The following is an 18,323-nucleotide window of genomic DNA, read 5'->3' on the forward strand; positions in this document are numbered from 1 at the left end:
TAGGGATTTTTGTTTGTTTGTTTTAGTCATAAAACACTTCAAATCATTTTTAAAATAAACTTAATTTTTTGGGAACAATTTTAGATTTATAGAAAAATGTCATAGTACAGAGAGTTCCCATATACCCAGCACCCAGTTTTCCCTGTTAGTAGCATCTTACATTATTAGGATGGTGCATTTGCTGCAATTTCAAATCATTTTCTGAGGTAAAGAGGCCACATAAATAAAATGTGAACAAAATGAAGTTACTTCAACTCTGGAAGCCTCAGGTTCCTTATTGTCAGATTAGAGGTTTGGACTAAATTTATAAATAGCTCTAAAAATAATTATCTGCTAAGGTAAAATGATTATATAATTCCATTTCTTCACTGAAGTATTACTATTACCTTCTCAAATAATGTTTACATGTCAACAGCAGTCTTATCTTAAAAGAGGATTTACTATGAGAATTCTGGTAACTGGCATGGCTTCGTATACACATTAGATTGAACTACATGAAATTAGCATTCTCACAGGTTCAAAAAATGGGCAAGCATTGGCAATTTCATTAGGTTCAACCCAATATTTGGGAGATGAGGATTCAAAGAAGGATAAGGGAGCCTGTGGGGCCTCTGAGACTTCCACTGTGTGCAAAAGCCCAGCCCAGCCCTCACAGTGTTAGGAGAGAAAAGGCTTCTCTTGGAGCTACTCATGTTGGTATTGTTGGCACTAAGAGCTATTTCCCGACAGGTTTGTGCCTCCAGCCAGCAGAGAGATTGAACTGGCAACTTACAGAGCCATGGTGAGCTGGTTGACACTGCCTTGGTGGAAAGGAAGATGTATGGAGCAGGGGAAGGCTGTATTAACCCAGTTTATAGGCTGCCTGTGGTATTGGTACCACTAAGCCTTGATTGGTGCCACTCAGTTCTTCCTACTTGATGCACTTTCCTTCCTGTCTAGCACAAAGCTCTGCAGTTGCCCAGGAGGCAATATAAATTAGTAAACTGAGTTTTCCTCTGTAACTCTGTTGTAAGAAAAACACCAGCACAAGTATAATGGTAAATGACAACTGAAATCTGCTATCAGTGTGAGGGAGAGAATAGGCTGGGGTTGGGGAAGGGAGGCAGAGACTGGTGAACTCTTGTTTATATCAGTTAGCCTATGTTAAAATTGGTTTTGTTAAACATCGTTTTACTTAAAGTCATAGAACCTATGAATGGCATTAAATGAGGATTTACTGTATTGTAATTGTGTCTATCTCCCTTGATAGACTGACATCACCTTTAGTGATTCATTCATCAGATGTTTATTAGGCACTGTGCCAGGCACTAGGGATGCAGTGGTAAACCTGGAGCTCTTGGTCTAGTGCAGAGTTTCAAGAGGCATGCCAGGAAACACTAGTCCTGTGAACTTGGTCATGGTCAAATAAATTTAGGAAATAGTGATCATCAAAGCCTTCCTTGGAGATTGGGGTCCATCTTAGTATTATAAAGGCACTGAGGGGTACTGTAGTGAAGGAACCTATTTATTTTGCCCAACCCCGCTTTGTGGGACTGAATGAGTATTTGCTGAATAAATTTGAGTCTTGCCGACAGTCCTTTTAACTACACTGTGTGCTTTGGTCCCCAGCACAAGAGGAGGTCCAAGTGGCACAGCAATGATTAGAGACCCTGCTGGGAGCGAACAGCCTCTGGCTGCATAGGGGCCTGTGGGCTTATCGCCTGGAGCCTCCATGGAGACAGGAGGCCCTGGATTGAACAATATGAAGCCCCAGTCACTGCAGCTGGTGCTGGAGGATCAGGTGCTGGCGCTACAGCAGCAGATGGCAGAGAACCAGGCAGCCTCCTGGCGGAAGCTGAAGAGCTCCCAGGAGGCCCAGCAGAGGCAAGCAGTCCTTGTGAGGAAGCTGCAGGCCAAGGTGAGGCAGCTGCCTTTTCAGGGAGGGAAAAGAGAAGGACACCTCCTAGAGCTGGGTGCTGAGGTGGGGTAAGGGTTGCAGGTGGCAGAACGGTGTGGTGAGAATGTCCCAAACAGCCTCTCCTTAGATGCTCACCATTACTCCATGAGATATATATTGTCTTCCTTTTATCTTTTTATTATTATATTTAATTCTGACCTGAGGATGTTTTTTCTATTGATGTTCAGAGAGAGAGAGAGAGAGAGAGTGGAAGGGAGGGAAGAGGGGGAGAGAGAGTGAGAGAGAAACATTGATGTGAGAGAGACACATTGACTAGTTGCCTCCCATACATGCCCTGGGGATCAAACCTGCAACCAAGGTACAGGCCCTTGATTGGGAATTGAACCCACAACCCTTTGGTCCACAGGCTGATGTTCTAACCACTGAGCCAAACCGTCCAGGGCTCTATTATCTCCTTTTTAAAGATGGCATTCATGAGGGTTAAATTAGTTGTCTAGGGTTGCTTCCCTAGTCTAAATCTAGGACCTACTATACGTTTTCTGGTTCCAAAGGCCATGATCTTGCCTTTAATACAAGAAATGTAGAGAAAGTATTTTTTAAATATATTTTTATTGATTTCAGAGAGGAAGGGAGAGAGAGAGAGAGAGAGATAGAAACATCAATGATGTGAGAGAATCATTGATTGGCTGCCTCTTGCACATCCCACACTGAGGATCTAGCCCACAATCTGGGCATGTGCACTGACTGGGAATTGAACTGTGACCTCCAGGTTCACGGGTCGATGTTCAAACACTGAAGCACACTAGCTGGGCAAGAAAGTATTATTTAGATACCCACATAGAAACTATAAAATGTTGGGGGTGGGTAGCGGGGGGCTGGAGGAGGTCAATGGGGGGAAAAGGGGAAAAAGAAAAGAAACTATAAAATGTTATGGCCTTACCTCAATGTCATCACCGAGTCCCCTGTTCACAGCAGATTTGCCCACGATTCTTGGGGCCTTTGCTTTGGGCAGTTTGTACCAGCTGTGCCCATTGCTCACATCCTGCTCTGTTTGCTTCAGGTGTTGCAGTACCGGAGCTGGTGCCAGGAGCTGGAGAAGCAGCTGGAAGCCACTGGGGTGAGTGAGGCTGTTCTGTGCTCCCCCTGAACCCTCAGCGAATATGCTTGTCAGGCTTCGCTTACCGAGAGAGGTTAGGTGTGATAAGGCGGTGTTTGACAGAAGCCTCTTTCTTCAGTCCCTGAGAGCTTTGTCATGCAGGTACCTTATTGGACCTAGCTACTTCTGGCCTGTCAGACTTCAACCTTTGGCTCTCTACGGACAAAATGCAGCATCAGGAGATTTGATCAGATTGGAAGTTTTATGGAATCAGAGGGAAGAAATGCATTTTTCCTCCAGAAGGTGTCAGTGTTTCTCTGTCCTAGAGAGATGTGTGCCTTTGCAGCCTAAAAACCATGTTTGTGGCAGAGGGATTTGTTTGTGCTTTTGGCTGGGTAGAACTGGCTTTCAACAACTCATTTGCCTTTGTTCCACCTCCCTCTCAGTGCCATCTCACATTCCCCTTGGAAGATTCTCTCAGAGGAACGAAAGAACCAAAATTCAAAATTTATTGAGTACTCGTCTATGTAGGCCAGGAACCATTGTTATGTAATTATATCACTTAATCTGCAAAACAACTTTCTGAGGGGGATTATATTACCTTCATTTTGTAGCTAATGATTTTGTGGTTCAAGAGAAGTTAAGTAACTTCCCAAGGTCCAAAAATTAGTGTGGTAGAAGTCAAGGCCATCAGTGAAAGATATATCTTACGCTTCTTAGGTTGAAAGTTCTTTTCACTACCAAATGCCATCTTCCAGGGCAAGTCACAGTTCACTTTTGGAGAAAGGGATGCAGTGGACTTACTTTCAGGATGCAGTGATTGAGAAAAGAGGCATACTGCAAACAAAGGGAAGGGAGAATAAAAAGAAAGTGGCTGCTGTAGAAGAGGGCATCAGGGAATTGGTCTGAGTGATGTTCTCTTTGGAGGTAAATTAGGCTTGTCTCTGTCTGGCTAAGGGACCGATCCCTCAGATGTGGGACAGTGTGAAGGAGCCAAACTTGGAACAGCTGCTAATGCGATTGGAGGAGGAGCAACAGAGGTGATGGACCCCACATTCTCTGTCCTGGGTGCTTGGTTAGTGGGTAGAAAAGGCTGATGGGGAACTTCTGTCCTGGGGGCTAACATAGATTAAAATCATGGACTTTCAGCCTTAGCCCTCCAGTCTTGGCACTGGAAAATTCCAGTGGTTGCCATCTTACTCCAGGAAGTCCAGTGGTTGGACCGGACCTTTATTTTGCACTTGCTCTTACCCTTCCCCAGTGCAGGTGTGAGAGTCTAGCAGAGGTAAACACTCAGCTTCGGCTACACATGGAAAAAGCTGACGTGGTCAATAAAGCACTTCGGGAAGATGTGGAAAAATTGACAGTAGATTGGAGCCGGGCCCGGGATGAGCTGATAAGGAAGGAGAGCCAGTGGCGGATGGAGCAGGAGGTAGGAGGGACGGGGCTGGGACTGAGAGGAGGGCTTGCACTCTGGGCACTACCCTGGTCAGTGCTGGAAGGGGTTGACTTGAGGACTTGGATAGAAACTGGGCTGTCGTCATTAAAGTCTCTGACCATCCCCCCCACTCATGCTGGCAGCTGACCCTGCTTGGGCCTTCAGCTTAGTTCTGCCCTTATTTGCTTAGTTGAGATTTTGCTGGCAGATGACATGACACTCAAAGCGACTCTGTCCCTGTGTAAGTAGACTAGCTTAGGTTGTAGATGGATCTGAAGTTACTGACTCCCTCATCTGGAGGTCTGCAGATGTAGATGCTAAGCAGGTAGCTATTGAAATCAAATGGGGAAGAAGTACCAGATATGGACCCTAAGGAATTTCCAGATCCCAGTTAAAGGACACTAATGTTTTCTGAGTCTTCACTCTGTGCCAGGTATTATATATTATGATAGGTGATTTAAGATATGTTACATGATTTAATCCTCATTATAAGTCTAATAACAATGGTAATAGATCCCGTTTGTTGAGCAGCTACTGTTTATCCTTTTCTAATCTAGCTCAAAGGAAGGCCAGAAATGCAGGTCATATATCCCAGGCCCTTTGATCTCTTGAATCCCTCTACTGACTTGATTAAGCTCTTCAGCCCAACTTGAGGATCGATACCCATTTATAAGCTATCTCCTATAAGTCCCTCCTTCCCTCCCCCTCAGTAGTTAGAAGGAATCCAAGACTCCTGGTTTGGCAAAAGATAGCCCTCTGCCCTTTGGTATGACCTGGGTTTCTGGACACACAGTTCTTCAAGGGCTACCTGAAAGGGGAGCATGGTCGCCTTCTCAGTCTGTGGCGGGAGGTGGTGACCTTCCGACGCCACTTCCTGGAAATGAAGTCAGCCACTGACAGGTTAGTGGGGCACTAAGTGGGGAGGTGGTTTGCCTCTACCATTCTGGACTTAGGATGGTGGGCTGCTGTTGGAGGGGATCAGATGACAAGAGGGCAGGGGTGGGGGTAGGTGAGTGGAAATGTTGGTGGGGAGGACTGGTGCTACTGGATTCAGATGATTTCTCCTAGACCTGCTCCTCAGGCTTCACTGGGTCTGATCTCCATGCTCCCTTCCCTGGTCCCTATTGGAGTCTGCTCTTTCCTTGCTTGTACTCAGAGACCTGACGGAGCTCAAGGCTGAACATGTGAAGCTTTCAGGGTCCCTGTTGACCTGTTGTCTGCGCTTGACTGTGGGAACACAGTCTCGGGAATCTGATGGATCTGGGCGACTAGATGGGAGTGCGCCAGCCCAGCTGCTGCTGCAACTAGCCAAGACCCAGGAACTGGAGAAGGAAGCCCATGAAAGGAGCCAGGAGTTAATACAGCTGAAGAGTCAAGGGGATCTGGAGAAGGCCGAGCTTCAGGATCGGTGAGATGGGCTGGGGTCCAGAAGGGGTCACTGAGGGGAAGTTGACTCCCATAGGGTATGAGAGATAGTGGAGGAGATGTGAAGAGCATTCTTCCCATGAAAGGGGAAGGAGATTGCCAGAGGGAGTCTAGTTTGAAATGCAATGCCACAGCTGGGGCCATATCACTGCCCTCTGCCCTCAGACTACCTTGCAGCTCAGTTCCTCACCTGTTGACTGATAGAGCTATGACTCTGTCTTCTGTCAACACCAAACTACTTGCCATCCCCAGACCAGCCGAGCTCTTCCATGTCTCACTGCCGTTGTCCATGCTGACCTTAGTCTGCAATGCGTCCTTCCCCTTCTCTCTGCCTTATCCTTTAAGACAGTTCAGATGTCACCTCTTCTGTGAAGCCTTCTCTGACCTCAACAGCCTGTTAAATTATGCTCATATTGGTCTTTTGACCTGCTTGTTGCAGCATTGATCTCATTGTAGCTCATTGATTATTTAGTTTCCTTTTTTATTAGATTTTTTTTTTTTTGGATTATAATCAAAAAGATTTTTTAAAAAAAAAAAAAGATGATAAGAAGGACAGGGACATAAACAAAGAGCCCCTTTGAATCTCAGGACAAAGTTCAGTTTATACCCCATGGCCAGGGTTGTATCACCACCTATTGGTGGTGTCCATAAATTGCAGTTTGTTTGGTTTGGTTGTGAAGGCCCTGGAAAGCATGGCAGAGACCTTGTCTTAATACGTTTTGTGTCCCCCGTGTTTTGCACTTTTTCTGCCATGTAGTACATACTCAGTAAATGTTTATTGAATGATGCAATAATTAAATGAATGACCATGCAGTAAATGAATGCTCCTAGAGTTGCTACAGAATAAATGATTAAGACTTTGAAAAAAATGAAGACTCCTAGATGACATTAATTAAAGAAATATTTCTTTAGCTACCCACATAACACCAGGTACTGAGCTCCAGTATACAGTGTTAAAGTGATAAAGATATATGGTGATTTTCCTGGGAGGTTAACCATAATCTCCCCCAAGTTGCCCCTCCTTTTTTCCTATCAGAGAACCTTGGGACTATCCCATGTGGCAATTCTGATGTTCTTATTGACTTCAGGGTGCTTGACTTCAAGATCAAGCGGGGCCTAGAAGGGCCTGGGCCAGGGCTTACCTTCAGCTCTCAGGCCCACAAACACGTGTTCCAGCCTTGAGATGTGGTAAATCCCTGCATGTGTCTGAGTGGCTTTTGGCTTCCCCCAGTTCAAAACTATAGCATCCTGTGGTATTCAGGGAGTGCAGGGGCTGTGGGCACCCGGGGCTCTGTGGGGGCTGTAGTGGGAGAGTCTGTGCTGGGCATGGGGTGTGCTGCATAGTAGCTCTGTTCACATCAGTGGGCTGCCCAGATGACAGTGCTATGCTCTCCTCTTCAGGGTGACCGAGCTCTCTGCTCTTCTGACCCAGTCTCAGAAGCAAAATGAAGATTACGAAAAGATGGTGAAGGCTCTGAGAGAGACGATGGAGATCCTGGTATATGATCCTGTGTTCTGGAAAGGAGGTGGGAGTGGGCTTGTAGATTCCTTGACCTTCATGAACAGGTAGTACTGGGTACAGTTAAATCTCTCTCGGTGAAACCCCCTAAAGCTAGAAAATAAATATTGGCTGAATCTGAAAATTAATTAACTCATTCATTTATTCATTCAAGAAATATTAACTGTCTACTATCCCTACTGTATTCCTGGGGAGACTACAATGGTATATGTATGCAGTGTGTCCTTATCAGAGAGAGTGGGACTGTTTAAGGGCACACTGGCAAACTAGGAAGGGGATGTGTGGAGAGATTCAAAACCTAGTCATAAAGGAACCAACTGGGGAGTGTGGCAAGGTTAGCCCAGAGAAGGAAGGCTTGAGGAAGCCGTGATGGCTGCCTTCACATACCTGAAGGACCGACACTGAGGCGAGGAGTTGACTTGTTTAATGTTTTCCAGATGGGCACAAGCAATGTCAGTGACTAGAAATTACAGATTGGTAGGGTTTGGCTAACAGCTAGAGCTTTTCAGTAGTTGAATGGTCTATCTTGGGAAGGAGCAAGGTGTGTGTCACTGGCTTGACATCTGCCAAGGCTGTTATCAAAGGGATTCTCTCAGGTTGGGCGCTAGAACTGCTGGCTTGATCCCATATTTCCTTTCATCTCCAAGAGTTTTCAGATCTCTGGTTTTAGGCAGATCCTGAACCCTTACCCACATGCATACCCCTAGGATCTCAGCTGGGATCAACTGGGAGCTGGATATGTTTATGCCTTTTTGGTTCCTGTTTGTCAGGAATTTGAAAATTCAAATGTCTGCAGGGTCCAGATAAGGTAAAGTGAGTGAAGTGGGTCAGTGGTAAGAATTCTGGTTTTTCCAGGGCTACCATATTTAGTTTTCAGTATAGAGAGCACTTGATCTTGGTGTTAAGAAAACAGTGAGGAGTAGCAGGGACTACAGGACCCTGAAGAATACGTGTTTCATCTGGAAGAGGTATCCACTGCTCACTTAAGTAAATTATTGCCATGTAGGAATGAGGGCTGGTGTGTCCCATTTGTTACGTTTTTGAGAAGCCAGAAATTCAGATCTCAATTCATAAAATCTCTCAATTTTGTAAATGTTGGTCCAACAAAACATCGCTACAGGTATATGTCATTAGGCCTTCACTAACACAATATGATAGGAAGGAAGAGAAGAAATCTTGTTTTTAACTATATTTTTATTATTGATTTCAGAGAGGAAAGGAGAGGGATAAAGAGATAGAAACATCAATGATGAGAGACAATCATTGATTGGCTCAGGTCTCCTACTGGGGATTGAGCCCGAAACCCAGACATGTACCCTGACCGGGAATCAAACCATGATCTCCTAGTTCATAGGTCGATGCTCAACCACTGAGCCAAGCTGGCTTTAGTCTTAAGCATCATTTTGCTGTTTAGAGACAGTAGCCATCCTCCAATGACAGCTCACATTTATTGAGCATTTGCTTTGTGCCAGGCATTATGTTGAGTAATTTTTTCCATTTAAGCATCAAAACCTGTGAAGTAGTTACTGCTAATTATTTGTTTTAAAGAGAAGGAAGCTCAAAGGAGCAGTTACCTAAAGTTACCAAGTTAGTAACTGATAGAACAAGAACTCTGATCTAGGCAGTCTAGTTTGGAGCTCTTAATCACCAAACTGAGCTCTTAATCACCACATCCTATTGTCTTCAGTCTCCCGGGACGACATTAGCATTCATGCATGGTCAAGAAAAAAGTGGGTTAACAGAATAGACAGAATGAGACTCTAGTTGATTTGGGGCCTTGGAATGATAAATTCTTTTCTGAGAATTTGGCTCTTAGGTCCTATTTTGTTCCCTATTCAGGAGACAAATCATGCAGAATTAATGGAGCATGAGGCATCTCTTAGTAGGAATGCCCAAGAGGAGAAGCTGTCATTACAGCAAGTGATCAAGGATATAACCCAGGTACTGGCAGACCTCCTGTTCATGATGACCAGGTTATGCCTCACTCCTCCCCAGGCTTCCCAGTCATGCCTACATTTCCACTCTCTGAGGTGTTTGGACTTAGGATCCTGTGGGGATGATTTCTCTCAGCATATTTTAAGACTGGAACCTTAGGAGTAGCTGAGCATTCGTGTGTTCGTTCTGCTTGCTGGAACAGGCTCCCCCTTCCCCTGTTACTTTCCTCCATTGATTTCTAGAGAGTGGGAGGGAGGGAGGCTAGAGAGTAACATCGAGAACCTGCAACCAGGACCCTTCGGTCCATGGACTGACACTCTAACCACTGAGCAACACTGGCTAGGGCCAGGTTTCCTTTTCTTATTGCCACCTGTAATTCTCAGGCCCGTGGCTGGGTTCTGGTCTACGTTACCTCAAGAGCCTCTTCTTCCTTCATTTCACCATTTATTACCTGGGAGAGTGCTCTAGCCTTGCTAGTCCTAGGTTTAGGTGACCGAAGGTGAAGAGTTGAAGGAACCACCTGTTTTGCTCTTAGATACCCTCTTCCCACCCCCTAGGGAAAGGACCCAAGAAGGAAACCATCAGGTTTGTCCAGCCTGTGGTGTTAGTACTTGTGTGGACTCCTGTCATTGCTCACCAGAGTGATGAGCCTGCTGTGCTGGGTTTTAGGTCATGGTGGACGAAGGGGACAATATGTCCCAAGGCTCTGGTCATGAGAGCACCTTGGAGCTGGACTATAGTGACTTCTCCTCCCAGTTTGACTCCCAGGACCCAGACAAGGCTGTAACTCTGGTGCGTTCAGTGCTGACTCAGAGACGCCAGGCTGTGCAGGTAAGAACCCCAGATTCCTCCTCAACCACAGGGATGGGTATCTAGAGTGATATGTGCCCCAGGTACCCTCCTAGCCTGGACTGCCCCTTTCCCTATGTTGACCAGTCATGAGGTGTCAACACCCCAAAGTGCCCATTAGAATCTCTCTGTGTCTGCCCAGTTGTACTGGTGGGTAACGGGCACATTCTCTGTGCCAGTCAATGCAAAGATTGGCGATCGAAGCCCTGGGAGAGTATGGGTGAGTGTGCCCCAATTCTAAGCCCCCTCTCCCCATACACACACTATATATATTTGAAGGTGATGAACTCTGAGACTCCAGGAGCCACAGAAGCCCAATAATCTCTGATCCTCTGTCTTCTCGACTGGTCGCATCTCTTCTTAGCTTACCCGTGTCATGGCAGCCCCCAAGCCCCCTGCCTAGCTCTCCATTCAGGCTCTGACATCCCTCCTCTCCCTGCCCTCTTGTTCACCATCTCACTTCTGCTACTCTTCCTGCACAGGACCTAAGGCAGCAGCTTTCAGGCTGTCAGGAAGCTGTGAGCTTCTTGCAGCAGCAGCATAATCAGTGGGAGGAAGAAGGTGAGGCCTTGAGACAGCGGTTACAGAAGCTCACTGGGGAGCGGGACACTCTGGCAGGGCAGACTGTGGACCTCCAGGGAGAAGTGGACTCGCTCAGCAAGTGAGCAGGGGCTGCTCATTCCCCCCTTCCTCCCCGGGCTCAGTTCTTGCCTGGCCATTTACCCTCTTCCATCGTGTTTCTGGTTGGCTGCCCTGCTCTCCCTGAAGCTCAGGGCTGCCTTGCTTTGTGCTCTGCTTGTTCCTGCTCACTCAGTTTTGGGTTCTTGTGGTGATAAAAAAGTGTCCTGCTTAAAAGGGAAGATGAGAAATTTAAAGGAAACAGATGCCTCTGTCCTTTAACCCTGTGATGTCTGCTTCCAGGGAGGACTCTAGGTTCCAAGGTCTCTGCTCATCTCTGGTTCCTTCTTCCAGGGAGCGAGCGCTCCTGCAGGAGACCAGGGAAGAGCTGCAGCAGCAGCTGGCGGTGCTGGAGCAGGAGGCCTGGCGCCTGCGCAGGACAAACATGGAGCTGCAGCTGCAGGGGGACTCTGCTCAGGGCGAGAAGGAGGAGCAGCAGGAGGAGCTGCACCTGGCTGTCCGGGAGAGGCAGCGCCTGTGAGTGTGACCCGTCCCTTCTCACTGGGCTTGATCTTCCCTTCATTTTTAAAAATATATATTTTTATTGATTTCAGAGATGAAAGGAGGGAGAGAGAGATAGAAACATCAGTGATGAGAGAGAATTACTGATCTGCTGCCTCCTGCACACCCCACACTGGGGATTGAGCCCACAACCTGGTCATGTGCCCTGACCGGAAATGGAACCGCAGCCTCCTGGTTCATAGGTCGATGCTCAACCACTGAGCCACGCTGGCCAGGTAGTCTTCCATTTAATTCCACACCCTCCTCACCACTCCCCTCTCTTAGAAAATGGAGTAATTAGAAGCCTGGTGTGAAGTGGGTTCAGATTAGCTTACTCCTCCTTCCTTTGCAAAAAGATGAATACAGAAAGTTCATCCAGGCTTTGCTCAGCACCTGTGGGGAAACGGAAATAAATAAGACACAGCCTTCATCTCAAGCAGTTTGCAATCTGATGGGGAAGACAGACAAGAACTAATTGTAGCATGAGGCCAGATGAAGTATCAGCTAAATAGAGTTTCAGGCCAGGAGCATAGGAATAACAATTAATTATTGAAAGCTTCATGGAGAAGAGGGTAGACTTTGAGTTGGGCCTTGACATATTTTGATTTGTGGAGAGGGGAAGAAGGGCTAAAGGAGTAGGTTAGCAAAGAACAGGAGGCAGGAAGGCTTATGGTGTGTTCAGAGTAGCCTGGCTGGATAAAGGGTAGGACTTACCCTGGAAAGTAGTGGGAAATGAGCTGGTCAAGAAAGGGAGTTCCCACCCTAGTCAGTGTGGCTCTATGGATAGAGTGTTGGCCTGTGGACCGAAGGGACCCAGGTTTGATTCCAGTCAAAGGCACATACCTTGGTTGCAGACTCCTCCCCGGCCTGGGCCCTGATCAGGGCATGTGCAAGAGGCAACCAATCGATGTGTTTCTCTCACATTGATATTTCTCTGTCTCCCCCTCTCTCTTCCACTCTCTCTAAAAATCAATGGAAAAATAACTCAGGTGAGGATTAAAAAAAAAAAGAAAGAAAGGTAGTTCCAGAGTAAAGAGACCCAGCTAATCTGTAAAAAGTAAGGCTTTTCAGGCTGAGCAAAAGCTTGGTTTAAATTATGGCTCTGCTACTTGGACAGTTTACTTTATTTGTAAAATGGGGTGATAATATTTACCTTGAAGAGTCGTTGGGAAGATTAGTGTTTTTGCAAAATGCCAATGGAGAGCCCTGCATACGGTAGGGCTGAATTTGTGTAACTGGTGGCAGGAACTGTACCTTCTTCACCTCTGGTATAACCCCTCCTCCCCTGTGCCCTACCTCCTTGCACCTAATAAGTACGAATAGTGGATTCTTGAAGGATTACTATAAGGATCATGACTTGTGCAAGGAATGGTTCTTCCTGTACCAAGGAGAATTATTAACAATCCATAAAAATAAGCACATTTTAAAATTTAATTTGTTTGAATTGATAATACTTTTATCAATATTTGTATGATTCAAAAGTCAAAACTATTTTAAAAGATATACACAGAGCCTGACTGGTGTGGCTCAGTGGTTGAGTGTTGACTTATGAACTAGGAGATCACGGTTCGATTCCCAGTCAGGGCACATGCCTGGGTTGCAGGCTCGATCCCCAGTAGGGAGCGTGCAGGAGGCAGCCAATCAATGATTCTCTCTCATCATTGATGTTTCTATCTCTCTCCATTCTTCTCAGAAGTCAATAAAAATATATTTTAAAATAAGTAAGTAAAAAGATTTGCACAGAGAAAGTCTTACTCCCCTGCTTCATTCATCCCATTTTCCTTCCTTCTCTAGGTAATCATTTAAATTAATTTTTTAGTTGTCTTTCCAGTGCTGCTTTATGCAAACTATGCATAATTCTTATTTTCCCCAATATCTTGTATACACTACATACACTGTTCTGCACCTTCCTTTTTGTCACTTTATGTCTTGGAGATCTTATCATTTATTAGAGACCTTCAGTTTTTTGCGTAGCAAAGGTAATTATATTCCTGTTACCTTTTATCACATGGCCACTCCGTAAGACTTCCTCTAGCCCCATCTCCTTCCCACCTTAGTCAGGAGATGCTGGCCGGCCTGGAAGCGAAACAGTCAGAATCACTCAGTGAACTGATCACTCTTCGGGAAAACCTGGAGTCAAGTCGCCTGGAAGGGGAGTTGCTGAGGCAAGAGCAAACCGAAGTGACCGCAGCGTTGGCGAGGGTGCGTAGGCCTCCCCTCACCTCATTCTTCACCCTGCAAGCCAGATTCTTTATATTTTTTGCTTCAATCACTAGTCTGTGCTTTTGGGTTCTTTCCCTGCCAATATACTCTTTATCTCAGAATTAGAATAGTTTTCTGAAGTATAAATATGTCAGTCTCTTTTCTAAAACAATTTAATGCCTTCCTTACTCCTTGGATCTGCATTCAAAGCCCTTTGCCATCTGCCTCAAACTGTTTCTAGCCTCCCCTTCATTCCAAATCCCTGTCCTAGCTCCTCATATGCCTTTACTCCTGCCACAAAGCATGAATTGCAATTTCAATTCCACCATGTTCTTTCATGACTCTAATACTTCATGACTCTAATTCTTTCATGACTCTAACTGCTTCTTTCCTCCCCTTTTAACCACAAACTGTTCCTTATCTCAGTATCCAACTTAATGGTCAACTCTTCTCCAAGCATATTTGATTCTCCCAAACTGAATCCGTGCTTTCTTTGGGTTCCCAAAGCACTTTGGCTTACATTGTCTATGATGTCATTCCAGTTGTAGTTGTTTACAACCCGCTGTCTGTGCCTCTATAATGTGAGCTCCTCTTACTCCTCAGTGAATGAAGAAATGAATGAATGAATGGAAAACTTGGTTAGACTGTAAGGGAAGGAATGGAGTGTTAACTAATCTCTGCAAGGAAAGCAGCAGGTGTTGGGGATGTGAGCTGTGAGCTGTTGCAGGAAAACTGGAAGTAGGAAACCCTTTGACTCTCTTTGTTTTTAGGCAGAACAGTCCATTGCAGAGCTGTCGAGTTCTGAGAACAGCCTGAAGGCTGAAGTAGCTGATCTTCGGGCTGCAGCTGCCAAGCTCAGCGCCTTAAACGAGGCTTTGGCCTTAGATAAAGTCGCACTGAACCAGCAGCTTCTCCAGGTGAGGGAAGCTTTTTCTGATAAACGGGGTAGGGCTGGGCCCAACTGAGGATAAGCCAGTGACAGAAGCAGCTGTTGCCCATGACAAGGAAGAGTCCTTAAATGGATCAGCTCAAGGCAGATCAGCTCCCAAATGTAGTCCTGAAATGCGCAGAAAGAGCATTTATGGTGCAGAGGAGAGCAGACTACAAGGACTGGGCTTAGCCTTTAAACTACTCCCTTCCCTCACCTACAGCAGTACCGCCTTTGGGCTTTAGGGTAAAATCACCAGGGCTGGGAAAGAGGCCGTGCCCTCAGGAAGGAAGACTAGGTTTTTATTTATTTAATTTATTTTTATTAGCATAACAATTTATTAGCCAACAAATGAAATGACACCTCTAGATCTCAACCCATATAGGATCTTAAATAATAAACATCACAAACACAGGAAGATTAGGGTTTCTTAAAATTGTTGGTAGTATTACAGATGTCTCCTGATTCCTCCCCTTTGTCCCCTTCCACCCAGCCCCACCCCACCCAGGCCTTCGCTACATTATTGTATGTGTCTATGGGCTATGCATACATGCATATATGTTTTTGGTTAATCTCTCCCCTTCCCCCCTCCCCTGTTCCCTTCAGATCTGTCAGTTTTCTCCACGAATCCATGTCTTTGGACCCATTTTGTTCATCAGTTTATTTTGTTCATTCAGGAAGACTAGGTTTTTATTCCTGTTGCATGAGATACCAGCAATCACCAGAAAAGGATTTGCTGAAGAGCCTAAGTCTCAAAGCATCTTCTGTATGGGTTACAAATTTAGGATGTCTCTTTACTACCTGTTCCCTTGAGCCCCAGAAATCTTTGATGTTTTCTTATTCTGAATTTTTTGAGAATAATATTTTGCCTTTTTATCTCTATCCCAAGCATCAGTCCATCTAATACCTGGAATATAAGCACTAGATCAAATGAATGCATTGTCTCCCTCTTATAAGCACTCCTGTGTTCATCTTTGGAGGATAGAGTCATATCTCACTTGGATTTCTGTCTCAGTACTTGATCGCTAAACTAACCACTTGTCTTTGATGCCTTTCCCTTGTTGGTCAGTAGTTAGAACAGGAGAACCAGTCTGTGTGCAGCAGAATGGAGGCCGCAGAGCAGGCGAGAAACACTTTGCAGGTGGGCCTGGCAGAGGTGGAGAGGAGCAGGGAAGCCCTGTGGGAAAAGAACACTCACCTGGAGGCCCAGCTGCAGAAAGCGGAGGAGACGGGGGCTCAGCTGCAGGCAGATCTCAGGAGCATCCAAGAAGAGAAGGAAGAACTTCAAGAGAAACTAAGCGAGGTAAGAAGACAAAATGCATACCGTCACGTTAGGGTATAACACATGCTCACTGCAAAACACTACAGAGATGATTGAGAAAGTGATAAAGTCTTACTTCCTAGAAATGACCAGTGTTACTAGTTTGGGGTATATCTTCCAATTTTTAAAAAGAATTCCTGTAGGAATCCTTCGGTGATTCCCCACACTTCCACCCCACCCCCCACCCCCGTTTGAATTAGATGCCTCTCCTGTATGCTCTGGTAGTACCTTGTGCACATTTCAAACACCACACCTTCATACTATATAATAATTGTCTGTTTACCTGTCTCCACCATCAGAGCACAAGCTCCTTGAAGGCAAGACTATATCTTATTTGTTTTTGTTCCTCCAGCTTATAGTACAGTGTCTAACACATATCAGGGGCTCAGTACGTTTTTTCTGAACCAATGACCTGCCTCAAAGGTCATCTTTCTCCTCCACCACACTTCTCATTGCCATAATAATTACACATAATCTCCCTTCTCAGAGTCCCTTTCTTAGGGCACTGATCACTTTCTTCCTGGTATTATGCATGTGTCTTCTCCTTAAGACTAAAAGCTCCTTAGAGGTAGGACTCTTGCAGCCCTAGCACAGGGTCTTGCTCGAAAGAGAGCATGCTTCCTGTCTGGGGGCTTGATGGGTTGATAGAGAAATACATTAATGCTACTTGGTATGAGTGGGCAACTCTGGAGAGAATCCTGCCCGTGCTCTGAATCTCACCACTGTCTTCCCCTCAGGCACGTCACCAGCAGGAGGCAGCCTCAGCTCAGCTGGAGCAGCTACATCAGGAAGCAAAGCGACAAGAAGAAGTGCTGGCCCGGGAAGTTCAGGAGAAGGAGGCTCTAGTTCGGGAGAAGGCAGCTCTAGAGGTGCGGCTGCAGGCTGGGGAGCGGGACCGGCAGGACCTCTCTGATCAACTACTGGGGCTCAGGTAGGACCCAGACCCAGTTCAGCCAAGGGCAGAAGGAGCTTTTCAAGGCAAAGGGTAGCCAAGCTAAGTTCCCTGCCCAAAGTGTATGGGTTCTATATGAGTTATGAATTTGTGATTGCCCCCCTAACTTCTTCAAGTAGCCAGTACTTACAACTCAACTCCTCTTAAGGAAGGGTAAGGGGCTTCATGGGCAAGAACTCTTTCTGATTCCTGAACCTGACAGCTCAGCCAAGGAGTTCCTGGAGAGCAGTCTGTTTGAGGCCCAACAACAAAATTCTCTGATAGAGGTCACCAAGGGGCAGCTGGAGGTCCAGATTCAAACTGTCACTCAAGCCAAGGAAGTAATCCAAGGTGAGAACCAAATGGAATGGCCACACATGGGGATGTTGAAAGCCGGGAAGGCAGAGAGAAGCTATTAGAGGTCCTTCTCTAGCCAGGTTCAGGGCTTCTGGGATGGGAGTTGCTCAGAGGTCTAGGGAGAGGAGTTTTGTGTGTGTTTTTAATTGATTTTTTTTAAAAGAAAGATAAGGGAGAGAGAGAGATAGAAGCATCGATGAGAGAGAAACATCAATCAGCTCCTCCTGCACAGCCCCACCAGAAACTGAGCCCACAACTCGGGCATGTGCCCTGACCAGGAATTGAACTGGCAACCTCTCGGTGAATGGGTCTATGCTCAACCACTGAGCAACACTGGCCCAGAGGGAAGAGGAGTTTTGGGTTTTTTTATAATATATTTTTTAAAATATATTTTTATTGATTTCAGAGAGAGAGAAACATCAATGATGAGAGAGAATCATTGATCAGCTGCCTCCTGCAAGCCCCCTACTGGGGATTGAGCCCACAACTCAGGCATGTGCCCTTGCCTGGAATTGAACCTGGGCCGCAGGCCGTTGCTCTATCCACTGAGCCAAACCAGCTAGGGCGGGAAGAGGAGGTTTTAAAAGGAGGAGGGCAGAGGCTCAGAGATCAGATCCTGTCCCTTGCATCTTAGGGGAAGTAAGGTGCTTGAAGCTGGAACTGGACACTGAACGGAACCGGGCAGAGCAGGAGCGGGATACAGCAGCCAGACAGCTTGCCCAGGCTGAGCAAGAGGGGCAGACTGCCCTGCAGCAGCTGAATTCAGCCCATGAGGAGGAGGTGAACCGGCTCCAGGAGAAATTGGTAGGTGGTGGATGTGGCTAGGGGATGGGAGAGGCCTCCCTTCAGGGAATGTTCCATCTGCTAACTCTAGGTCCAGATATTACTGCTTATAAGAGTGAAATATGGCCCTGATCGGTTTGGCTCAGTTGATAGAGCATCGGCCTGGGACTGAAGGGTCCCAGGTTCGATTCCGGTCAAGGGCATGTACCTTGGTTTCGGGCATATCCCCAGTAGGGGATGTGCAAAAGGCAGCTAATCGATGTTTCTCTCTCATCGATGTTTCTAGCTCTCTATCCCTCTCCCTTCCTCTCTGTAAAAAATCAATAAAATATATTAAAAAAAAAAAAAGAGTGAAATATGTATAAGACTAGCCTGGTTACCAAGGTGCCAACTCCCGCTTCCAGCTCTTTTTTTTTTTTTTAATTTCCGCGGTTTTTTTTGTTTTGTTTTGTTTTGTTTTTTT

The 18,323-nt window shown here is 46.0% G+C and overlaps 1 protein-coding gene across 1 annotated transcript in view; it reads left to right on the forward strand.

Moving 5' to 3' along the window:
* CEP250 (centrosomal protein 250) overlaps positions 1-18,323 on the forward strand; it is a 45,380-nt gene that overhangs the window by 3,271 nt on the left and 23,786 nt on the right. The window contains 17 exon segments of the mRNA XM_014456491.2: positions 1,609-1,897; positions 2,958-3,014; positions 3,951-4,033; positions 4,260-4,425; positions 5,225-5,331; positions 5,588-5,839; positions 7,258-7,354; positions 9,215-9,316; positions 9,980-10,141; positions 10,642-10,820; positions 11,132-11,314; positions 13,396-13,540; positions 14,311-14,457; positions 15,541-15,771; positions 16,527-16,720; positions 16,944-17,071; positions 17,712-17,881. Of these exon segments, the coding sequence (XP_014311977.1) occupies positions 1,712-1,897; positions 2,958-3,014; positions 3,951-4,033; positions 4,260-4,425; positions 5,225-5,331; positions 5,588-5,839; positions 7,258-7,354; positions 9,215-9,316; positions 9,980-10,141; positions 10,642-10,820; positions 11,132-11,314; positions 13,396-13,540; positions 14,311-14,457; positions 15,541-15,771; positions 16,527-16,720; positions 16,944-17,071; positions 17,712-17,881 (2,589 nt within the window). The 5' untranslated portion in view covers positions 1,609-1,711.

This window comes from Myotis lucifugus, unplaced genomic scaffold (genome assembly GCF_000147115.1).
Source record: "Myotis lucifugus unplaced genomic scaffold, Myoluc2.0 scaffold_60, whole genome shotgun sequence".
NCBI lineage: Eukaryota > Metazoa > Chordata > Mammalia > Chiroptera > Vespertilionidae > Myotis > Myotis lucifugus.